The 26,474-nt window shown below is 37.8% G+C and overlaps 1 protein-coding gene across 3 annotated transcripts in view; it reads right to left on the bottom strand.

Annotated features, from left to right (window-relative positions):
* CTNND2 (catenin delta 2) overlaps window positions 1–26,474 on the bottom strand; it is a 655,980-nt gene that overhangs the window by 72,338 nt on the left and 557,168 nt on the right. For all 3 annotated transcript variants that reach the window (XM_085302090.1, XM_085302091.1, XM_085302092.1), the window contains 3 exons: window positions 19,701–19,818; window positions 16,639–16,824; window positions 6,215–6,388 (listed from right to left, as the gene is read on the bottom strand). In XM_085302090.1, coding sequence (XP_085158216.1) covers window positions 6,215–6,388; window positions 16,639–16,824; window positions 19,701–19,818 — 478 coding nt within the window. The remainder of the gene's footprint in view (window positions 1–6,214; window positions 6,389–16,638; window positions 16,825–19,700; window positions 19,819–26,474) is intronic.

The raw sequence follows: 26,474 nt of genomic DNA, 5'->3' as shown, positions 1-26,474 counted from the left end.
ACAGACTGTGGTCGAGAACTGCAGGTTGAGTAATCACAGATCAACATTTCCGTTTGTCTGATCATACTTAAAGACAACATACACAGCTCAAAATATATATACATATATTCCACATAGAAAATTGCAGGTCTACTTCCCCCCTAACTAACTCCACTGGCGTCCCTGTGGGTTCACACTGCCTGAGTTTGCAAGGCTCTGTGAACTTCTCTTTTTGCAACATTTGAAGAAAGTGAGCACCCTCCAGGGACCCTCGACTTCCTGACCACAGCACTTCCTTCTTAGAAATGACTCCATCTGAGAAGCCACCACAAAGTACTCAACATCTCAGTGCTGGGACTACAGAAAACAGCCTGGGATTTGCCTGCTGAGGAGAAAAGTTTTAACTGGTTACTTTCCTCTTGCACCATCTTAGTCAAGCTTCAAGAGAACAGACTAATCTGGTGGGTGAAGATATACAGCTAAAAGATAAATAAACTAAAACTGAAATGGAGCTGACAGAAGATGTATCAATATTTTTTTCTGCATTAATTGATGTTCTCTCTTCTATGGGAGTTTGGGGGGAATCCCACCTAGCTAAGATTTTCTGACAGAGTAATGCACTGGTTCTTTATAAAGYTTGCCTTTGCTGAGTAACTAAGGTAATAAAAGTGGTATCCACTCTATAGTATAAGAATTCATAAAATTAGTATTTTGGAGAAAATGAATGAAGGCTTTTTCACTGGAATTCAAATAACTTCCTCCTGGAATAGCCTGATGAAACTCTGAAGGGTGAATATGTAAATAATTATAGTAATCAGTGAAGTCTGGCAAAGAACCCACAATATGTTCAGGCCTGATAAGAGGAAGATTGTTAAGCTAGATGGCTCCTACTTTAGACAACAACTTTTCATTATCTGCAAGTGTTTGGATGGCAAGGAGCTGGAAACTCTTTTCTTATTGCTCTTTGAAGTAGCTGCATTGACCTCAAGACTGAATCAGTCCCTTTTATGTTTTCAGTTTCTTTATCTAAATAATTTGCTTAATGGGGTCTTTTGCTCCTATGAGACTCAAATTTCTCTAGGATGGAATTTAGAAAACAGACACAGTTGAGTGCCTAAGGCACAAAGACTGTTATCTCATGGAACTATCTCAAGAGATCAGGCCACTGACCCAGAAACCCTGTTCACAAGTGCATTGTACCTGCTAGGGATCAAAGGCAAGGACAGGCAGCCGCCCGAAGAGAGTGCGTTCCCATGCCCTGTGAAGCAAACTGCCYGAGGACCGCACTGGTCTCGCACCACTGCAGGACACGTGCAGAGCCGGCCTGTTCCCAACACTGCGGAGCTGAAGCACATCATGGACACGTGGGAGAACGAGGGCTGCGACCCTGTCATCTAAGCACTCAAGGGAAGTTTTAAAGGACTGAGCGGCAACTGAGACAGAACAGCCGGCACGCAGAAGGGCCCCACAAAGGCTCACAGGAGGTTTAGTACATGCTTTAATGTAGGGCATTACACTGTCAATAGAAATATTCTACCTCTTGATCCCTGTGTTTATATTTTATATATATATATATATATATAAAAGGAAAACCTAGTTGTGGTGACAGCACTGTGGTTTTTAACCACATGTAGTACAAAAATGATCCTGTAGGTGATGAGATCACAGCAATAAGTATTGCAGAAATGTCTCCAGCAGATAATCTGTCAACAACCTAAATTTAGCTGTCAGATACATACAGACATACAGATTACTGATGGTGGCTCCTTTCTTCCTAAGAGCAAAATTTTGTTCACAAAAGACACAAACTTGGAGTCTTGACATTGTTACCTATGGGACATTTTGAACATAACTTTCTACTTGCTCAGTAATTGAGCTTGTTAATAGCCTACTGACTAAGATGAAAACTAAGAACTCACCATTCCATTTCTTCCCAAGGAAAATTACTGATTCCAAACTATAAAAATATCTATGAAGATTTCCTTTTACAGGATGAGTCTTGTTATTTCAGACTTCATAATTTTTTAATGTCCAAGGTATTAAAATAACAAAATAAGATTGTAGAAAGGACATCAAGCCTGTAGGGTAACAGTGACAGAGATTTCTTAAAAAGCAGGCACGYGTCTTCTGAATATAGCTGACTAAGTCAGCAAACCTTGTATTTTTATTTTTGTGTACTCCACAGGGCTGGAAATCCCAAACTAAGTGCCAAAGACAACTAACAAGGGTCCCAATGAGAGCAAGTTCCTAATGGGAGAGAAGAGCTTCTGTTGCTTTTGAAGGCCTGTCTTGAGCTGTATTTCCTCAGGGAAAACTGAGGAAAGATTGGCTGAGGAATATATTTGCTTAAGTTTTATTTCATAGTACTAGGCAGCCCTAAAATATGAGATTATATTAAGTATAATAGAAAGTGTAATAAGTATACTTAGAAAAAGTCTACTTTTGGACTTTTGGCAACAAAAAAGAGCAAAAATAAAACCAGCAGCCCTTCTTTCTATGCGTTGTTCCTTCTGCATGCAGGAAGTTTAGGATAAAGTAAAATTACTCTCATTACAATTTGACGGGAGAGCATATTTTCAAAAGCAGTGAGTCCCTTCAAACGAAAATCCACTGAGCCGCAAATACGAGCTGAGCTCTGCTCTGGTAGTAGGTGTGTGCACATACAGTGCTGACAATCTGATCCATACATATGCAGAGCCCATACTGCCCATGGTCAGCAGCCCCATAGTGGGGTGGAAAGGCAGTGATCTGCTGCTACTCCACAGGCCACCACGTAAAGCAATAGTCAGGCTTGAAACATAGGTGTATCCTGGCTGCAATGTGGAATATTTTATTTTGTCAATCCTCCTCACCCCTACCACTCATATTTGGACATCTTCATATATACTATTCCAGAAAGGCCTTTCATATTGTACATAGATGCATCAAATAAGTACATGAAGCAAACAAGGAGAGATCTGTGAGCAGATGCATGTCACTTTTCATGAAAGAAAAGGGTTTGCTCTCTGCAGACTCCAATACCTCTGCTTTCCCTACGGACCAATGCCTTGATGCAGAAGAGTGAGATGAARGAACTCAAACTCTCAATGTCCTTCCAATACTAACGGTTGGTTGTAAAATCCTCACATCAGTGAGGAAACATATTGTCTCAGCTGTAAGGTTTCTAGCATCCTGAACGCTCAACTTTACCTGAAACAGGCTCTTCCAAATGTTCTGCGTTGTATATAAGCTGTCAATCTATTCATTTTTCTTCATAACTGGAAGATATACAATTGTGATCTATCCCAGGTTAACTGTTCCACTGAAAATACCCCTTCTCATATCTTCTTCAGAATCTTGTTTTGTCCAAACTTTCTCATTTGGACAAGTTAATATACTTGTCATCAATACTCTCCTTTTTAATTCGCTATAGTTTATCTTGATTCTAATAATAATTATATGAGGACTATATATTGCATTAATCTTTGTATGAGAAGCTGATTCAGTCAACAGATGGGTAATAGATGGCAAACCTTGGGCCTGAACAGTGTTCCACCATGACATAGAAAAATGTTGTGCAAATGTATGCATGTACCACCTTTTTTTATTAATACTTCTGCAGTGCTTGCCTTTACAAGGAATTGCTGCAAGAGAAAAGGGGCTAAAAATGTTCTACAAGCTAAGATTTACTAAGATTTATTCCTTTCCACACATGCATATGTTGATATTATGTGTATGTATGACCATATTCTCTGGAATAAAACTTTGTCTCACATTCAGACCCTCTCAGCTTTTAATCCTTAAAGCTACATATTGATGCTTTCCTATTGTATTTGAAATTTTCAGAACTAGTCTAGGGGACTTAGACACATATCAAAGGTTAATTCTAGTGGCAGACATTTATCTAAATCCCCTAGACAAATTTTACTTCTTTTAAAATTTATTCTAGGCTTCCTTTTATCTTCTCACTTCCCCTTCATAATGACATTGGTTAAGAACTGCCCATGTTAAAAGCATTGCTTCTCTGCCACTGAAGAGGATTAGACAGCTTTTTATCTAGAGGAACCAAAGAGATAAACCATGGAAAAGAATCACATAAGTACATGATCTGCACTAAATTTTTTTCAAGAAGAGATCGCATCTTATGGAGTGTGGGAGCATGCTTAAGGCATTGGATACCTCATGCTGTCTAGGATTCTTCTGTCATTAAAATAATGCTATTTGGAAATAAAAAAGAACCAACTACAATTGCTGTTAGCTTTGATAGTAATAGCAACATCATTTATTTTTAATATGGTTTCCTCTTTTTTCTCTTTCACTCTATCATACTGTTCAAACTAAGTTTTATTTGAAAGCTTTCAAGCAAAAAATCATTTCTCAGTCTTTACAAAATTACAATTTCTTGCAGGAATTCAGAAAATGAAAATCTCCCTTAGGAATAACATCTTCTTTTAAGAGTTTGTTATCTTTTATTTCAGTCGCTTTATGTCCAGAGACTGCAGCAGTGGAAAAGAGAGGTCAAAAGGTGGAAACATCAATGCTTATGCAATCCTCAAAGAGGATTCTTCCCCTCACAAAAGTGGCTAGTATGACACATGAAATTAAATATATTCATTTTGTGTCTGCACATCAGTTGTAATGGAATTGGTGAACCTTTAGAAAAATAGAGCAACAAGAGAACAGCAAGCCTTCCCCATGATACCAATGTACATAAAGTTCAAATCAGTTTTTCTAACACATCCCTTGCAAAAGAGCTCTACAAAGCTTTCCTCCCTCTCCAGTTCTTGGTATGCATCTGTCAACTAAAGAATGACAGATATAGATTTATTAGAAATGGGAAAAAGGGCACTATTTGTATTTTAGCATTCTCATTAGTTCTCATAAATGTGTTATACATTATTTCCTCATTTGGACTAGTGCTACACCCATTCCCAGATGAATAAAACACATGTACCATGCTTCTGTGCCAAGATTTCGTACTATGATATGGTCTTTAATATGGGAATAATAAAACTGTAATGATCTCTASGCATATACATAGCACTTTTCAGGACAAAATCATTAGGCAGAGATTTTGTTACTCATTTCATTATGTCACTGAATGCCATGGTCAAAGGCATTTTATAAGGCTGGTGGAATATAACGCTCAAAACAATTACCTGCCTCTGAMGGTCTACTAAATGTGCCAACTAACCCTCCAATCAAACTCTGTGGAAAAAACAAGTCGTTTATTAGCCTTAGGGCTAACATTTCAAAATGACTGCCTAATTAAATTGGTACTCACATATTTAACATGAATACTTGAACTTTTAAAATCAAACTGGATACTGTCTGAGATCCAACTCTGAAAACTCTATGCCCCAATACATGTGTGTTTTCATAGTAAACGTGAAAAACACCCATTGAGAACTAATTTAGAAACAAGGCATTATACTTAYGCAACAGAGCTATATAGTATTTTCACCCAATCAAACCAGTTTATCATCAGGAGAAGGATGCAGAAATTGTCTTAGAAAGTAAACCAGGCTCCAATGTTATCTCAAATTTTACTCATTATTCTAAATTTAGAAAAATTTTCAAAAGCTAATTATTTTTAATGGAAGATGATAAAATAAATGAATTAATAAAAATGTTTGGAATTAACTGCAAATAATTGGGAATGCAAAACTAGATCTTTTGATTGTAACAGAGAAGTAGAATTACATGGAATACTTAGCCTTGATTGGGCATTTCCTCGCTTATTTTACATATTTAATCACAAAAACAGCACATTTTAATAATTTCTTAGGTTTTTAAAAAGTAGATGGTGGGATTACTCGTGTTGGTGTCACTTCACGTTGTTATGCTCTTGCCCAGTTTCTCATAAGCAACAGAATATCAACCAGCTTCTGCACTGCCAAATCAATAGGGTTTCGTTGGATTGTCACTGGTGATATTTTTGGCTCTTTTTTATGGTTTTGTCACCACTGATTCATAAAAAAGCTGAGTCCTCTCCTTGGATATATGTTTTCAGCAGCAATTCTTCACGCTTTACTAGATCATGGGATTTTCACTGCTGTATGCTGGGCTTTCCTATTACATGATTATCAATTCAATAAACTTGGAATACTGTCTAAAATCAGACTCTAGATGGTTCTGTGAAAACATATAGTTATTCCACTACAAGGGGCATACAAATACATTCATATCATTAATTTTCTGTCATCTGTAGGGGATTCYGAATTTAAAAATATATGGATCAGGTTAACATTCCTACCTTCCAACTCCCAGCAGCCAAGTTCTGCAGTGCTCCTGCTGCCCCCTCCAGCGTGTCTGGATTCGAGCACTCAGAGAGAAGTGTGAGGTAGGGTTTGACTATTGAGGGGTGCCACAGCATCTGGATTCCTTTGGGTGGTTCTGCACAGTCTGGGAGAGGTCCGACTCCATCCCACTGTTGGAAAGTACGTATCACAATGTCAGCAGAGAACAGGGAAATACTTGAGAAGTATCTCAGTTGAAGCTATCACATGTATACGTGCATGTAGACTGGTATCAGCACGAACATGGCAAGCAGGCACTCTCAACTTCAGTACATCATGCAATCTTTCATAGAGCAACCAAATTTCCAACACAATGATCTTTATGAACGAGCCATAGCATTGCCAAAACACACAGTGTTTTAGCCAGTTGACATAACAAAATCTCTTTTCACTGCATTTATTTTTTCAGTTGTAAAGAAAAGCCTACTGAAGAGCAACATGGATCAACGTATCTTAAGAGGCTACCACTTGCAGAGGAAGAGATTTTACTTTTTTACATACTGGTCAGACCTCTGCATTCTCTCTCCTTCCATGGGTAGGGTAGGGGGAAACATTAAGAAACACTACTGTGCAAAACCAAATCCTGCAAGGACATGAACACTCCATCCCCTGAGAGGCCCAAGAGCAACCRAGCAGCTTTCCCTGACTATACAACTTCTTCTGGCCTTTCATTGTATCTTGTTCTGCTGCCATTCAGCCACAGCCTGAATCTAAAACTGTAAGGTTTTAGATTGCTATTTATTTGGCAGAACCACTTCTCACAAAATGGACTCTTTCCTCATCAAATTTTGCCACAAAAATTACCCTAGTCCACTCCCCAAGATGGGCAATATTAAAACATGGACAACAAGCAGGGTATGCACAAACAACATTCCTGCTGGAAACAGAGATTTCATTCTCGCATCTATTCACCTTTCTACTGGGGTGCACAACACACCCAAGCATGAAACTTCTTAAAAGAAGGAATTTTGAAGACTTTTTTGCTTTCTAAACAACACTAGTATGTGGAATGCAATTTTAATAGTATTTTAAATATGTGATTCTTATCTCTCTGTATAATAAACACATATTTGCCTTGCTTTGTACAGATAAAAGGATTTAGAAAATTCAGTCTTAGTGTTAAAAATAATCCTTCAGTTTTTAATATATTTTTTCTCTAACATCTTTGACATGCACAGATTACATGATATTGTACAAAGTAAACATTTTAATGCATTGGATTAAAACTTGGTGTGATTATGTAGACRGAAAATGTGTATCATAACATTATGTATCTGCTACACATCCAAAGATAGTACAGACCAAATTAGTTCCTTGTTTAGATCTGTAACAGTTAATTTTCCTAGCAGATTTAATCAATTTAATCAATTATGATTCAAACAACACTGTAAAGAAATTCACACTAGGAAAGACCTAGATTTTCTCATTTTCAGGAATTATCAATTATCATGTTACTTAAGCTAACTTTAAAAATCTACATATAATTTAAAATAAAGGACAGCCAATCAAGTCTCATCTAGTATCAACCAATAAAGCTTATTTTATTTTAACAGGGTTATATTAGTTTACTACCACTGAGAATCTAGAAGTCTTTTTTTTTCCTAAATTAAAGTAGAACACCAGTATATAAAGCTCTTGGGACATCTGCACATGAGTAGTTACTCAAAATCAGAAAGCTGCTCACATATAAACCTCACTGCATTGGACAAAAGTTACCACAGTTTAACAAAATGGAACAGCCATTCCCCACAGTGGTTGAGAAACAACAGGAAAATCACCTTCTGGAGAAAAAAATCCCTTTAAAATGACACTGTAATAGCGTTCTGCCTTTGAAATTTTTTAAAATATCTTTCTGCTTTTAAACCAATAGGTTGATTTCACTGTATGTGATTCAGTTCTCCCCTTTTCTGCCTATAACTCATCATCCTTGCCAGAAATGACTTCTCACAAGCTCACAGAAAACACATTAAAGACTGCTTCTTATTTTAACTCTTGGAATTCAATGACTTGAACTGTTAGAATTTTTTTAAAAATACAAATCAGAAGCATCTCTTACAGGCCAAATTAGAGCTTGCAGCACATTTGCACTTAACCCCTTTATAAGCCCACTAAAGAATGACCTGTGATGCTCAAAGACTTCATCCATCTCATCCCGATTTGCACATAGTATGGAGATATTATGCAGCTGAACAGAGTTTGCGCAGGGTATTTATTGTATGATTTCAGGGACAAAGTATCTATAATGCATAAAATGTATCAAATCTACCCAGTATATTTTTTTGTGCACATGTGGGAGTACAGGTTTTTTTTAATCCAAGTATTTACACTTGTACAATCTCAACTACTGCCAAAAATCAGCTGATATAAATAAAGTTGTAAATGTGTTCATGCTGTACTGGTGCATTTAAAGCCCTAGAAATCATACTTGCAGACAAATTCATAATTAACACAGTTTTGTCATTCTGCCCAGCTATGAGAAAGCATTTAAAAAAAGAAGTGAGACTAATCATTGCATTTTCCTGCCTTTGTTGCTACTAACTTTTGGCCAACATGCTTGCACTAATTTATCACCAAGAGAGAAAATGTCTGTGGGACCTTTTTTAAGACACTGTGATACCTCAGGGTCATTGTAAGTCTCTGGCACTGCACATGCATGTGCACAGAAGGAGCAGTAACTCCAGTGGCATTGCACAAGCTGCCTGCGTTCTTCTTTGGACTTGCTACATGTGCCTAAAGCAGCCGAGCAGCAGGTAGATGGAGGGTTTAAGCAACAATCGTGCCTAAGATGCACGTTGTGCCTATGGTGTCCTCTTCAAGGTCACAAGATAAGGGTGATAGAAGAGCGGACACTGCAGCCAGTCTCTGGCTCCGTCTGAGAGGCAGAAGGCATCAGCAACCATGACCTCTCCCACACTCCCTGTCTCCCGTGTCTGAGCTCTCCTGTGCTGCTGCATGTGTGATCTCAGGCAAACTTTCACTGAAGGGCTTAATGTTTTCTGGCATCTTCCTCTTAGCTGAGACCTGTGCCTGCAGCTGAACAGCTCGACTATTGCTGGGGCATGCAGGACTCATAGGTCAGAAAAGAGGCTATTGCAACGTAGATTTAACTGCATGACCTTCACCCATATATTTTGTCTTACCTTTCAAAAATTCATAAAGAAACATATCAATTGTCTGAGTTAAAAAAAAAGCATCTTCCCCCAAAATGATATTATCGTTCATTTTCCTGAACAGTGGCTAAAGCATGGCAGAAGCTGCTTTGTAGTTCAACTTGCTCAATATTAATGAACTGAGACTGTGAGCTAAACGAGTCTACCTGGTGAATTACTGGAACAGTTACTGTATTGTTGCAGCCCATCAGGAATAATCAATAAGCTCTATTTGAGATAGGCTTTGGATGCAGTAGGAATGTCTGAAAAAGAGGAAGGCTACATGCAATTACTCTTTTTAGCTTATGTTAAGGAGAACAAAAGTCATGAACAAATATTCCTTCCACTGTTCCCTGCTTCAGCTGAAATTATCCACATACATTGTGGYTGGAGCTGACAAACTGTTAAGTTACGTGGGCAAGATATAAATCTCTCATTTCCTGAAACTAGTGAAAAGAAAGGAAGAAAGTCAAGAAGAATAAAAAGCTGAATATAAAGATCTTTGAAAACAATAAAATTTTGAGAGTAAGAGAGTATTTCCAACAAATTTCTGAAGTTTTCATATTACCGAAGAATTCTGAGGGGAGAAAAAAAGATTGCTTACCTAGATACTTTCCCACAACACTTAATAGACTATCCAACCTCCTATTTCTCATTTTAATGAAAGTAAATCCATTTGCAGTGTGATTATACAGAATACTAGGAAAGATTTCTACTAAGTAAGGGAAGTGTACTCTCTGTATTTGCATCTTTTGCATTGACAACACACTCTCAAGTTGCTGGAGTTTGTTATTAAGGAGTATCTCATGACCACAGAGATGGTCATGGATTTCTCCTCTGATATCAAACAACAGTAAGGGTTTTTATTTTCAGTTATTAAACATATCTATTTTTTTCCAGCAGATTAGGAGAAAAACCATCATCACTAACTGCTAAAAAAGATAGTATCCGGGAAAAAAACAAAAAACCAAAACCATCTTCTTCAATGCCAACAATCCTAAGCATCTGAGATAGTTTGATAATGTTACAGCTACGTTCTTTATGTCAGCAGCAATAAAATTTATATCACCAATTTAATAGTTCTTACCAAAGCATTTATGAAATTTCAAAGACTTTTAAACAAACATGCCCCCACAAGAGGCAGCAATTTCTCATCCTTCATATAGCCGTGGATGCAGCTGTGGAAGTCTGTGCCAGCTGTCCCTAGGCACATCAGCCCAACTATCTCCCAATGTATCAAAAAACATTGTTCAAGAGCAGAAATCTAAATTTAAGCAACAAATACTCAACAATATCAAACAGTTGCTTTCAGAGATGATGAGAACTCATACAGTTGATACCAAGGAGACAAGAATGCCATTATCTAAACCAAGTCAAATTTCAGGTGTAAAGAAAGGTGAGGAAGGTAAATGAAAGGTGTCTAATGACACCGAGTATACAGAATAAGGGTGGAAGAGGGCAAAATTGCTGCAGTACAGTCACAGGTAGTCACACAAAACTTGGCAATTTCTGGATACAGTTTATTGGATAAATAATGGTAACCTCCTGCATTCGATATAGCAATGCCTACAATTTTGGGAAAGGTGTTTGGAATGCTTTCAAAACATCCGTATTAGAATCTTTATTATTTATACGAGACATGGATAATTCTCAATTATACTCCAGATTAAACTCTTTTTCAATTACTTTGTTCGTTTTTTTTAATTACTACATTTAGCTACACAAAATAATTTCATTGAATTTGAGCATTCTGTCCTTTGCTTAAAACCAAACTCCTCCCAAACAGAGCAGCACACAGTTCAACCTGGAGGGAAGGATCCTTGGCATCTAACCACATCTCCTTCTCCTCACCTGTCTCCACAGGTAACTGAAGGTAAGAGGCTTTGAACTACATTTCATATACTGACAAAAACAAWTTATATCTAACAGCCCTATAGCTTTAATTTTCAAAATAACATGGTCATACAGCAAAGAAAGGGATTCCCAAGGCTTAGGAAACGCTTCTATGTAAGCAAGCAAGAATTTAGAAAACAGTTGTTAAAATGCATATTAAGGAATTCTGAAGCCAGTAGATCTATTGCTAAGCAACACTTAGCATAACCACCTCTGACAAGACAAGGAAGTCCCAGGTGCACAGGAACACCCTTCCCAAACAGAGCATCCTGGAAATGCACTCTTTCATCCCTACTCCCAGCTCAGATTATTGACTAAAACCAGCAACAATTGCCATGTCTCTGTTTCTGGGCTTCTTCATCTGGTGCACTGAAGCATAGTACTAAAACACACTCGGTAAATAGAGGTGGGATCACACTGAAGCCTTGATCAGGCAGGCCACTGATCCATTCCAAAACACTGCTCAAAATGTGCTTTTTTCTTCTCATTTAGAAATGTTGTTCTCTCTGTCTTAAATATGYTATTTTACCCAGATTTTTCAGTTAGTGAAAGCGAATGCTTCCTTGCAACATAAACTTAAATTGCAGCTTCGTTACTACAGAATAGCAGAATTTACAGTCTATGTAGCTAGCATGCTGAAGAGAGGTGYCAGTCAATTCATAATCTTTAACTTGAAATGGTGCTGTTACACCTCAAGGCTCCTGACAGCAGGTGAGAGGGGTCAGGCTCATTTCAGAAGTGCTACCTTCAATCAAAAACAGACTTGGGGATAGATTCTGGGCTAACCAGCATCACAGATGAGGAGCTTAGGAGGGTTTGAAGCCTGTGCAAGAAAGCCAAGAAGTAAGCCTGCTTCTTCGTTTTGAAAAAAAAGGAAAAGACATGAAATATTGCTAATATGCATAATATTGCATAACATGAAGAAACCAAATCAGAATTAWTGGTAACTCCCTTTCTTCCTGAATTTGGACTGTGCGCCTTATTTTCCTTAATTGTTTTTGCCATAATCCTCATCTCTCACGCAGCTGAAAGAATAAATGTATTGGCAGCAGTGAGGATACTGCTGGAAGCAGCAACATTTCCCAAGGTGCAGAAATTTGGTTCGATCTGGAAAGTGAGAGGATACAAAGCAGAGAGGCTGATGGCTACAATGGCTGAGGCAAAGCTGGATAACTTGATGTGATGTGAACTCAGTAACAGCTGAACACAGGCAAGCAGCAGGGAGGGAATCTACAGAACAGCCGGGAAGGAAGAAAATACAGTTCTCGGTATTTGAGACACAAATAAAGACAGATGAGTCTCACTTCTCTTTTATAAAGCCTTTAACGAAGTTTTGGTTTCTGGTTTTCTATAGGTAACACCAACGATCATGCATACCTATGTTATTGCAAATCTTTAGAACTAGATTTTGCTTTTTCTGGGCAATAGACTCATGTGGCAAAGTCTCCCTGAGCTCTGGCAAAGAATTCAACAGAGGAAGGATTGCAGATGCTTTTAACAAAACCTCTGTTTATTCTGAAATAAGAACACTTGTTTCCTGTTAAATTATTTTAGCATTTTGTCCAATTCCAGTAGTTTTGATAGGTAATAGGAGTTTCTAGATTGTTTGAACACTTCTCTTTAAAAATTAAGACCCCACAAATCCCCACTTTTTGTTCTTTCAGAAAGGGTGTGAGAAAATACATGCTCGAGAAAGTAAGTGAAAGAACTCCTACTGACTGAAGTCTACTATAATAGGAAAATCTCACAACTGAGTTCAGTAAAATTTAAACATTTAATCGTATTTTTATGTAAACTTGATCTTCCGCAGAGATAGTTTTATTATACAAGAAATCCATGGCACTGCCAAAAAAATAAAGCGACATGCACCATCAGCTCATATTTTCTAGAGACACAGAATACAGCAGGCTGTAGAAACGGAACCTCTCCTCTGTCCCGAGGCATTACAGCTCTTGGAAATACATGCATCTCTTGTGTTTTGTGTACTAAGAAGGCAAATTTTTAAAGATTACTAAAGAAATCACATAGGTAAAATGACAGGTAAAATTGATCTAACACTGGGMTGAGCACAACTTCTGTATCTGTAAGTGATAACAGTGAGCCTAAAAAGAACTTGTTTTTACGTTTGTGAATAACTTCCCCGGCAGGTTAGCTAAATACATATTGTGCAGCATGAAGGATTCATTAAAAAAAAAAAAAAAAAAAAGGCTGAAGCTCAACTTCATGTCTTTATGAGGCAGCTTGGCAACTGACTACTGTTACAGATATATTGTCTTACATCTCTTCTTTGACATTTCCTTCTGCAGAAGGCAACTTCTTGGCCATGCGTAGTGTTTTAAGTGATTCACATACTTTAAATTGTTGCATCCTCCTAAGAATCCACATGCATATCTTACACGTAACACTGTCAGTCACTAGAGTGATCTTCAGGACTATATTATGAGGCACATACAAAAGCTTCCCTGTTGATGCACCCCCAAAGGAATGAACTCTCTAAAAACAATATCACAAGKAGCCCACGTGTTCCGTTGTGAGGGATGGAACATGCAGCTGGTAATAGCTTAAACACTGCAACTGAAAAGAGATTACAAAAGCCATTACCTGGAAAAATTTACCAGTCTTGCAGAAAAGTGATGAGATTAACGTAAAAGAATATGTATGCAGGTATAAAACACAGGGCATCACTCAGCATGTAGGGGGACAACGTACCGGGAAAGGACATGTGAAAACATTACTCTTGGAATGTGCAGAAAGCATAGATAAGCTTAATTCAGAGAGGGGGAATTCTAACTAAGCTGAGAAACACAAGACGATGCAGATGTTAAAGACTATATCTTGGCAAAAAACCCACAAAAAATATTGATTTTTTTTTAAAGCACACAGAAAAATAGTAAATGGGGTATTCCTGACTGCAACACAAAGCGAGAAAAAGGTTAGGTGTTTTCAGATGGACATGCTTTCCAGCGGGAACAAATGTACTGGGGATCCTGGAAAACTGCAGGATGGTCATAGAGCCAATGAAGCAGAACRACCTTTTTTTGGTGTATTGGACTAGATGGTTTCCAGAAAAGAAAGCAACTGAATAATTGTACGTGCTTATTTTTGCAAAATAAATGGACAAAACCCCTTGACTTTACAACATAGCTGGAGCTGGGGGTTGAGCTCTATGTTATTAACATAAAAAATGCTGTTTCATGAAGAATATTCTTCTGTTTTTTCTCCATTTACCAAAGCAACTTGTGAGACATTTAATGTAATTTCCTTCTCTATCTGGCATAGTGATCTTGATGATGGACCTCAGTCGCATTTGTCGTCAGTAGTATTCTATTTAACCTGATAAATATTTTAAAATACCTTTGGCTCAGTCGACAACAGTCAAAAGTTACAGGGTAAGACTAAAGCTCTGCATAAGGTGCAAATACTGTGGTCTGCTCTTATCCTTCTGACTGAAAAAATAATAGCCATAGGTGAGAACTGGTATCCAATGGCAGGATGGGATAGGCTGGCTGTCCGGTTTTAAAGGAAAAGAYGAGAAAAAAAGAAAGGAAGAAAAATCATTAGAAAAATATTTCTGATATTTCTAAAACAAAGTGGTTCTTTGCATTGCAAAACTAGTTTTGAAAACTCTTGAAGAGTTTGCAAAATTTATTTCCTTGCTGCAGGAAAGCCTAGTGAACCCAAACCTGAAAGGATGGGCCCAGTTTTAGTCTCCTTTGGATTTTAAAATTGATATTAAACTCTTGAATCTGATGGATATGAGCAGATGTGAAGGGGCTTTTACCATGCTGTATGATGACAGTGAATGATCATAGAAATAAAGTATATCTAGGAACAGGTAAAACCATGTCTACTGTAAAGGAAAACAGAATGACTTCTTTGGTCTGGAAGAGAGAGAAAAAAGATACTTTATACAGAGTCTTTAAGGTGCACAGAAATTCAACAGGAATGATGAAATCATCAATGCTACGAAGTTGAAGGTGTGAGACAAAGATGCAGAAATCACAGCAGAAAGATGGAAGGAAAAGTTGTAAAAGACTTTATAGAGCGTTAGTAAGCAGAGCATCAAAAATAAGAAAGATGAGTTACAGTAAGACCTATTCATATTCACACACACTATTTTTGGACCTTCACTTTTGGATAACTGCAACCATTATTTATGGGACCTGTTAATGTAGGGACAGGGATGATTGCTTTATGGGATAAAATCATTAGATTGCTTTGACACTTGATTTCATTGCAGCATAAAACATGCAACTCAACAAAAGGCCGTAATAAATGCAATTTTCCTGATGACTGCAGTATTTAACCAGAACAGGTAAAATTAAAGTCTCAATAGTCATAAGTGCTGCACTTTTCAACACCTGTTAATGTCCCTGTAACATTCACACGTTAACAGAATTTGCCTTTACAACTTCAAGAATATTTTCAATAATGGTTCACATAATTTATTCCAAAACYCTGTCTGCCTAACTGGTGACTCAAATGCATACTGTTGTTGAGCCATCTGAAGCAGAAATAAATGGCATCAGAAAGGAGTAAGTCTGAGAAGAGAGATGGAAGAACACCTCCTGCCACCGTAGGTCTTTGAAAAAAAAAAGAAAAAAGTTTGTAAGTCAGTAGCCACTGTCATTGTGTGTGCATTGATACAACAAGGTCTTCTTCTGTAATATCACTCTGTTAGCATTGCCCAAATTTTTAGTTAAAATGCACAAATAAGGAAATAAATACACTTTTAAATCAACTCACCTCCTTCAGATAATCTGAGGAACAAGTGAAGACTGCACTTCTCATAACCTTAGTTTGGTAACAACATTAAATATGTCAAACTGTGTGAGCTTTTTCACATTCAGTTACACTCTTTGATTCAGTCCTGTAGTTTTCTCTTGACTTGTAGAGGTAGCGTATGGGACTAGCTCAAAATTAGCAAACACACACGCACACCTGATGTCTATTTGTATTAAGGCCCCTCTGCATAGATGTGACAGTGAAAGGAAAGCATAAAGAATGTGTAGATTACATCTCAATTTTAAGATTTTCATTTCAAAATATAAATAGTTCCCTGTAACAGATTGAGCAGTTTACAGTATTTATTTATGGCATTCACAGTGTACCCATGACTACARCTTCTAGGTGCCATTATGTAATCTGCAACACTGTTAAGCACATATATTTTCTGTAGTTCTTTCAGAACTATACTCTGCTTTAAACTTTTAGCTACTTAACACTGTTAATGCTTCCTCATACTATGCATCATGCAATTTATTTCTAATGCAGTGCATTAACTTTTTAAAGGTAGGTACTTCAACTAATGGCACACAGCTGCAAGTAACTTTTATTACCTGATCTTGAGATTTCTTTTTCTTCTTCTTCTTCCCCCAGCATCCTGAACTCTCAGCATCTTTGCCATTGGTATCACCACACAGTAATCCATCAAGTTCATCTGTTCCCATCTGCTGTCCCTGAGATGTTTCTGCAGCTAGCCTGTATGAGAGGTTCCTCAAAATGCACACACAGTTTTCAACGGTCTGAAAAACATGACAAAAAAATACACACACACAAAGCGAGAAAAAAAGGTTAAAATTCCTGCCTTGTTTACTCTGTATAGAAAGCAGAAGAAATATCATTGATTTTTGCACATGCATTTGCCCAGCACAACTCTTTTCTACTCATTTCTGAGTGATTCCTAGGCAAACACTGCTTAAAAGATTCAGAAGAATTGGCAGGACCTCACACTCTCCTTTTATGGAAGAAACAGCAGTTTGGATAGTACATTTTCCATCAATTTTTTATCATGTTTCTGAACTTCATGCTGGAGTGCAATGTGAAAACAAGCTGAGGGGAAAAAAGTGTGATCAAGAGAACCTAAGCACACACACAATGCAAGCTAACTTCTACCTTAGTGAACCAGAAAATGCTACAAATGCAACATGGCAATAGTATTTTCACTACCAAGAACTTTTTGTTCTGATTTAAATTCTGTGAGAACTACCAGAAAATGAGGTCTGAGTTCTGTTTTGCAAGTGCTTATAGCATAATATGGATATAAACAGGTTGTGTTTCTTGAGTCTGAGAAGTAAGAGTAGAAATCTCATGAGTCTTTCTGCTTTTACTACTTTCAGCCAGGCTGCAAATAATTTGTGGCCACTCTTTCCCTTTCCTCCATTTCTCCCCCAAACACATTAGGCCTTATGCATATGATGCTGTCTGGAACTCAGAAATGGAGTGAGACCCAGGGCATTGAGAATTCAACATGATTTCTTCAACTCTAGAAGAAACTCAGTTTAGACTGAGTTGAAGCCTACTCCCTTACTTGGTTCTATTTTCTTTGACTATCCCTTGTAATAAATACACGCACATGATTTTCTAGAGGCACAGAAAGCATGGGTTTTATCCACTGAGGGCAAAAGATGCAACTTCATTTACTGTCATATATTTTATGAGCTTATGCCAGGTATGCATTTGGCCCACAGGTTTTAAGATGACATTAAGTTTTAGAGATGACAGCAAATACTGAACTCAGACTTAGCTGGACAAGATCTTTTTTTAATTGCTAACATTTACTTCTATACTTCAATTTCTGCATGTTATAGCTGTGAGTGTTTATTAGCATCGTAATTTTGTTTAATCTTTTCAGGAATAATCTTACTTTAAAATTCACACCTATATTAAAAACAAACTAGCTGAGTCTACTGTGAAGACAACACTATCTCAAGCTAAAAACTGAGAAGCAAACATCTGTGCCACACATGCAAATGACACCTTTTTCGTTAAGATGAACTTGCACAAGCCTATAAAGCTGATTCAATTCACATACTTAACCAAACTTTACTCCCCTTGTAGTTTTTAATTTGATGGGCTTTGTACTTCTTAGACCTACAAATGTTTTTTAAAAGAGTCACTATAAGAGGCTTAAATATGACTTCAAGAGTTTTTCTTATTTAATCAATGCAGATTAAGAACAGTAACTTTTTTAGGCAAAACACATCTAATCCATTATTTTCAATATTTTAACTTGAAGTATCATAACTTTTTCTTATTAGAAATTGACAATAAACCCCCAAACTTCAGTTTCTAGTGCTGCTAAGATTTAGTCATTCTTAACTTTACCCACAAGGTGAAACTTCAGCAGCAACTGTACATATGCTGGTGAGCTCCACGCCCTCTTCCAGTACTTGCAAAAGCAGGGACCAGTATTCTGTTCTTTTTCAACAGCAATCTTATAAACCGTTTAATAGCATAATTATCATGGCATTTGGAAAACTTATTATGCTTCTTATTTAGCCCTTTTAATAGTAAAACAATCCTGAAATCAGTCTAGTCACCTGTGAAGAGAGCAGCAGCTGAGCTGTGAAAAGSTGTAAAGTGACTTCCTCCCTCCTCCCACTCTGCTTCCATGAAACCTTCTAAGTTTTACTTTCTATTGGACAAGCTGAAACAGGGAGCTTTGAAACAGTCCCTGATTCACCTCTTCCAAAGCTAATGAAGAAAAAAACATTTCCCAAGTGGCTCTGCAGGAGGTGACAGAAAGGGGGTAGGAGGTGGCTGGCAGCACACAGCATCTGAGTTTGCWCTGAAGTCTCTTTCCAGTGTAGTATCTAACCTGTGGGTGGGTCTCCTTCACTTATCAGTAACTTTGAATAATAGAAAACTGATTATAGACTGCTGGGTAATGATTAAACAACGAAACACCCACAGGCTACTGCTGTTGCACTGTGYGCTATGAACCTTTCATAATTCCTTCCTCCCTGAGCATGTAGGCAAAAGCCATCCAGTTGTTTCAGGCTAGCAACCATAAAACTCTGGAGGTTTTCTCTCTCCAATCTGTGAAAGACACTTCAGAAATACTAGCCCAATAGGCTTTAAAATTTTGCTGTGTAGAAGGCTGCTCTCCTCCCATAAAATTCTTAGGGGATTGCAAATGGACAAAGGTTGCTCTGGAGCAACAGCTGTAAGTAATTCAGTGCCATACACTGAATGCAAAGTATATCTGAAACTAGCATGTTTCTCCTTCTCTGAAAKGCTTTGATGTATTTAATATATTAGAAATCTTCAACTTGTAAATCCTTGAAGTCATTTTATTTAAGCAGTGTCTTTCACCTTGGGAAAAGCATGTTCATATCTTCATATTTTCAGAGAACTAAAGATGTATTTTTATCTCAGCCTGAAACAGCTATTACTAAAAAGCATTTATTGAACTTCTTCAAAGAAGAAGTAATGTGGTAATACAGTGGAATTGTCTATTAATTGCCCACTGTTTTTTAACAGCAACCACTCCACTCTTCTGGTTGCCTTGTAAGTCCACCACACCATTTTTAGTTCTGGTTCCTACTGGGTACTTAATACTCCTGAAGTATCCTGAGTACCTGGATTTCTTTCTMCTGAAAGGACAAAGATGACAAACCTTACTATCAATTTCACTGCTCCCCAGAGCAGACTGGATGACGTAGAGCAATGCATCTGTCAGGCCATCACACTCCCTCATCCTTCGGCGGGCCTCCTCTCCAGCAGAGCTGACGTTCCTGGCAGGCAACAGCAATGGTTACTACTTTCACAACTTCATTATCCACTTTCTGTGGTAAAACATTCTCACAATTGACATACATATAAAGCACTTTTTTTTTTTTTTTGTCCTTTCAACAGTTCAGAGCTGTGAATAATGAAGACAGCTGTGAATGAGCTCAGGAAATGTAGCACAGAGCAAAACAAATGGAAATTTCAGCTCCCCTGCAAGAAAGTGCTGATGCTCCAGGCAGGATGGCCCTGCTTGAGCTCAAAGACCTACAGCCCACCAGAATTTGGAGAGGGACTGATCTTTTCTCTCTCTCTCTCTCTCTCTTTTTTTTTTTTTTTTAAGAGTAGGCTAGAATAAAGTAGGTTTTGTGAGAATGTGTGTTGAAAAAATGCATTGTGTCCAAAAAAATCAGGCTTTGAAAAGTTTAGAGGTTGTGCCAAAGAAGTCTGTTAGGATTTGAAAAGCTTAGTAGTCAGGACTCTTAACCTGAGAGATCAGTATTATCAAAGCATAACATAAAACACCTGATATTGCTCAGGAATAGTAACGCTTCCATCCTCTTGTTTCTCATTTTATATGAGTTTTTCCTTCTCTCTCTCATTTTGGAAGAACAGTAATGCCTCAATCTTCTCTTTGGGTAATCATATGAGTTGTTTTACATTGCAAAACGTAAAACATCAGCTTACTATAACAATTTGTGTTTCTCAGAGGGCCAGAAGGATTTTTAAACATATTTATAAAAATGGAACTAAGATAAAATTTCTGAATAACACTGTGAAATATAAAGTTCAAAAAAAAATGACTCATAAAGAAAGATATACATGTGAATGTGTACACATACGGAATTTATACTGGTTAACATCAAGCTTTCAGAGAAAAATTGCATTCAAATTTGCATAGCAATTCATTTGGAAAGGCTGAGTTAGCAGTCTTAGGAATGGGGTTAAACTTTTCAGGTAAGTCTCCCTTTGTAGGGGCACACTTTGCTCTGTTGAAGTGCTCCTCTGTAGCTCCTCTCTTCCCCACTCCTAAAGTTAATACATAGGAAGAGCAGAGAATACCTCACATCAGCCCTAAGTACTTAATACTAATGTATGTAAATAGGAGGGAGAGCACTGGCTTTTTGGCTTGGGGAAGAGAAAAGGCACTTTATTCCCCTTATGTACTTGCCTTTGCATTAAAGATGGAAAGAGGACAAGAATCCTGGGAGGTGGGAATGAATTTTGGATGGAGAAGGTGAGACAAATCAAGGATAGATTTACTTTCAATCCTTTCTTTGCTCTGCCTACTTCTTCCTATCCTAACCTTTGTGAGTCCCACAAAGCACCAAAGAATCTTCCTAATTAGTCTTAGAACTGAACAATGCCTTAGCCCTTAAAATGCAGGTTCCTAATTGTTTCTGCTCCCTAAACACACATGATTTTTAATCTATATTTGCATTTCTATGTAATCCTAATTAGTTCTGCTCTCCCACACTGCTGGCCTGCCAATTCAATACTGCTCCCTTCACCTATGCAGATAGCCCCAGGAAAACATACAGCCTGGAAACATGAAAAAATATTTCTTTTATCTCTTTATCATACAGTTGCACTGCTTTCTATTCTCCTTGAGACTGCTTAGTTAACCCTGTTTCATACATCAGAAATGTCTCAACCCTGCTTCATACACCAGAAATGTCTCCTCCTCAATGGCTTACAAGTTTTGTGTTGTCTTGTTCTTTTTTCTGACCCCTCAATGCTTCTTTGTTTTACTGCTACAGGAGGAAAAATGTAGACCTTTCCTCCAGCTCAGGAGGAATCACAGAATCATAGAATGGTAAGGTTGGAAGGGACCTTTGGAGATCATCTAGTCCAGCCCTCAGCATAGCCCACACGGGGATTGAACTCGCGACCTTGGCATTAGCAGCACCACGTTCTAACCAACTGAGCTGAAAGACCCTCAGAATCCTTTTTCATCTAGAAAGTGCAGTCCTGAGAGCATCAACTGGAAAAAGTCTTCCACTGGCTCCCAGTCTGAAGTGATGGAACCTTTCAATTTCCCCGCTGATTGAAGGAAATCAGAAACTAGAATTATAGAGCATGGTTTTCCCCACACAGTGCCCTTGCCCAGTATTTGCAGTTCTGGGGACTCTAGCTGAAATGTATTTTGAGTAGACAGTCACCTTATGAAAGGCATCAGCTCTGCCTGAAATTCCTGAGCTGTAACACAAATAAAAAAACCAGTGTCATGCACTTAAAAAATCCAAGGGTGCAACAGGATGTCAAAGGGCATTAGCGGACTTCTTTCTTCTGAAATTCTACTCTCCTACGCTCTAAGCAGATGAAGAAAAAGAAATGGCTGTACTTAGCCCTAAAATAATGTTGCATATAGAGTAACTGCATGAATTACAATAAGAGGATGCTGAGAAAGTGTTCTGTGCACTCCACTTTTCCTTGTCCTACTATCCAAGAAAATTTGCAAAATATTATTGATAATCTTTAAACAGAACTTGAAGTCAGATTCCATATTAAGATTATCATCCAGGCTACTTCATTTGCTGCTGTTACATATACGAAGTGAAAGTTTTCAAAATATGCAGACTTACACATCGGTAGAAACACACTCTCCCTGATCTTTTCACTGAGGTGATTTCTCATTCTCTCTAGCATGGCAAAATGCATGTCACTGACTTTGCAGAGCCTGAACAGACCAGCCGCCTCTCAGTTCCTGTCCAGAAACTCCTCCTCAACAAAACAGCAATACAGACATCCTTACAGTCCCTAAGCTGCGAGCCATCTGCCTCACTTATTTCTAGATAAACAAACAATATGAGATATATATACAAAGTAGTACAGATACACCAAAGGGACAGCCTTCACAGAAGATGCATTTCTTAGCTGTGTCTGGAAGAGCTTTTGAGTTCAGGTCCTCTGTTCATTACCCTTCCCCATTATGCTCCAGTTGGTTCTGGAATCACAGGGTAGGTAAGATGAATTCCTGTGACTCCTTTTCTCCTTTTCTTTTAAAGCTTTCCCTCTAGCTTCAGCACTGGATCCTGAATATGGTTCTTAGTTACCACAGATCTCTCCAGATCTAGTGTACTAATTTAGATGCAAAATAGCTTAAAAAACAAGACAAATTCAAACTTCACATAAACATTTTGGCAGAAATGTTCATTTGCTTATTTAAAAAGAAATGCACTCTATTATCTAATTATTCCCATTTCACCTTTATTGAAGAAAACCTATCACCAGCTCTGTAAATGACTGATAACAGATCTTTCATGGAAGGCCTCTAATATCACCACTCAGGCGATGTAGTTCTGCAAACAGATTCCAGTTTCCTCAAGCTGTCAATGAAAACACTGCCATCTTAATTTTCTTACTTCTGGCTGTTAACTCCAACAAGCTGTAGCTGGGAGCATGACAGGGAGCAAGACATGATTCATCATTTGTAAATTTAYAGGTCACTGTGGAAATCTTGAACTGGAGCACTGGTATTATCTACTCTCCGTATAAGRCATTTCAATAAGTAGGTATATAGTTTTTCCAGCTTTAGTAACCACCTTTTAAAGTGAAACTACGTTTTATGTATYTTCAAGAAGATACGGAGAAATGATCCATAGATTTTCAAGAACAATTTAGTTCTCCATCATAAAAGCAGCCACAGCAAAACTTTGATCACCTGATAAGGTTTGATATTTGTAGAAGTACAAATTTGTAGAACTGCCACTGGGARCAATGTCAACACTTTGCTAAATGTTTTAATATCCAGAGAGGATGTTTCTTCTAGCACACTGGCTTTCCCAGCTGAAAGTATCCACAGAGGCATCCTTGAGCCTTGTGCTCAGATCACATCCAGCAGTTTCACCCTTCCTGTATCAGCAACAAGTTTGCAGACTGCAGATCTCACTGCAGTCATATAGGATAATCTTTGAAACAAATTACCTTCTAACAAAGATGAAATTGAGATGGGTGCTCCTAAAAGCCCCTTAATAAAGAGAGAAAGCATGTTTAACAACTAGTATATGTAGTGTATTGGTACGTTACATTTTTGCTGTGGACTGGTGTGGTTTAAGAAAGGACAAACACAGGAAGGATAATATCCTAAACTAGGCAAAACTCAGAAGTTGTCTTTGGCAAGGAACTTCAGATGAGTCCAAAGTATAGCTTTATCCCCCAAAGTTTTGTGAAAGAGAGATAGCCTTTAACAATCTTTTTATTCTTTCTAATTGATAAAATAGCCACCAAAGAGTTTTCCCAGAGAAGTAGTAAAGTTTATATAAATCACGAACTCAAAAAAAAAAAAAAAAAMCTCCATTAATATTGTAGGAACCAAGTTTATGTTTCATAAGTGAATGCCTTGCGGAAGTGTGGTGAATAACTGAGTTGCAGTTGAGAGGAAAAAATACCCAAGAATTATTCTATGAATAAGGCAGCAGGCAAAAATTGCTATTCAGCACATATTCATTGAACTAGTGGACAGTCTCACATTTTAACATCCAAAACATCCCTTCCCTACACTTTCCTCACCAGTATCATACCTGGAAGAGCCTTTTCAGGAGGCTGGGACCCATCTGCATATTTATACACATTGATAAGATCCCACCCAGGGCCTTCTCTGCTCAAGGCTAAAAATCTGAGCTCTCCCAGCCTCTCTTCATATGAGAGATGCTTCAATTCGTTAGTTGTCTTGGTAGCCTTTTGCTGGACTTCCTCTAATATGTCCATGTCTTTTTCGCACTGGGAAGCCCAGAACTGGACATAGCACTCCAGGTGTGGCCTCACCAGGGCTGGGTAGAAGGGAATCATCACTTTCTTCAACTTGCTGTGATGCTTTTCCTAGTGCATCCCAGTAGTTCATGCATGTCTGCACTTTTCCATCTTTAAGAAGTTTTCTCCAAATTGTTCAGGAGAAAACAAAGCCACATAGATGCAGTCTTCTCAATCAGTATTTAAACTTAGTCAAGAGCACGTCCTAGTCAACAGTGCTGAAGACTGATAACAGATATAACACTAGAGGGCTAGAAAAGTATCCTCACGGTGCCCAGAAGAGAATCAACCACACCAATAGTCTCCCTGACAATTCAATTCGATCTAATCCTGAAACTCATGCTCTCAAAGCACCCTATATATTCATCTGTCAAACATATATACATATATAAATATACATGTACACACACACACACACACACACACAAATTCCCTGCTGTTGGCCTCCTCTACATATGCTCTCTAATGTACTATCTAGCTTTATTTCTGTCTAGTTGGTTAAAAAAATCTTCAGTGATAAAGCTTTGCCTCAGCAGCAAGTTGACACCCCCAGCCCCACTGGAGGCTGCAGTGAGAGGTGATGATGCTTTAAGCTGGTCAGCAGTGTAGCAGATGATCACATAAGAGCTATTGTTTTTTCTGCTTGCTTTCTGCTGTTTCTGTTAGTGTGCAGGCTCTTTGTTGCAAGAGCTTAACACAGTAACACTGACAGCAAAAGAAAGCAACCAGTACCATGCACACACCCAGCAAGTGCGCTTGCAGTCATTAGCAGTCCATTGACAATGGTCAGTTTTTAAGGGATTTTTTTTAACAGAGTAAGTTCTTGAGTCACATAAGTTTATCTCTAAGTATTCAGGCAATATAGCAAACAGATTACATAGAGCTTCAGTACTTTTAGATGAATTCTGACTTTTAAAAAATCATTATTTGCACACTAAAACCTTTCTCAATCATCCCTTAGTGCTGAAAACTAAACTAGCTGATGAGAAATTTCTCAGATAACCAGCAAATTTAAATAAACCAGTAAGAGTAAAAAATAAAACAGAAGATGCCTCCACTCTTAAGAGTTTCTAAATGTTAGGCTTTCAGCAACCACAAAACCAGCTTATTATTTGGAAGTAATAGTAGATATAGAAATAAATTTTTCAGTCACTGCCATAGATACACCTTGCAATTTTGCTTGATTTGAATGACAATTCAATGCAGTATCATTAAATGAGCAAGACGTTTCACCATGGTACCAAATACAACTAAAACATGCAGTAGGGTCACCATAAAGAATCCTTCTTGCTAAGTGTTCTTAGTACTAATTACAGCCTTCTTTATTTATAAGTTGGCCTTCATGTTGGCAATAATTTATCAAAAAAAAAAAAAAAACTGTTGATGTTCCTTGCAGTCCTGAATGTGGTTCAGAATAAGGCATTTTAGGGGACAAATTCTTTCCTATTAATCAGCATAGCCCATCTGTGATTAATGAAGCAAGACCAATTATATCAACAAAGAATTTGACCCTAGATCTTTAGCTCTTTGGTATTAATTTCACTTTGGAAGCATTCTTTGCAATTAGACAAACATCTGACAATTTAATGCGGATACAGTCTTGGCTATTAATCTTTTTATCAAATGCTATGACAATGTGATTTAGCTTTCATTATTCAGCCATACCTTTCATTTTCAGAACATCACAGCAATTAGCCTACCAAAGCAAGCACTCAACAGGTAGCTTTTACTGCTTTGCATCTTCATGTCCAGTCCTTAGGCTAAATGTACTGTTTCTAATGACCACTGTGTGTGACCTGCAAATCAACTGACATCTAATATAATAACAGAAGAATAACAGAAGAACATACAGTGTGATAGATATCTTAAAAGAAATAGTCTCTCTAAAAGAAATGAACAAAATGGCATAAAG

This window comes from Rhea americana, unplaced genomic scaffold, assembly GCF_003343005.1.
Source record: "Rhea americana isolate MKP2758 unplaced genomic scaffold, rheAme1 scaffold_185, whole genome shotgun sequence".
Classification (NCBI taxonomy): domain Eukaryota; kingdom Metazoa; phylum Chordata; class Aves; order Rheiformes; family Rheidae; genus Rhea; species Rhea americana.
This window is presented reverse-complemented; position numbering and strand designations above follow the sequence as displayed.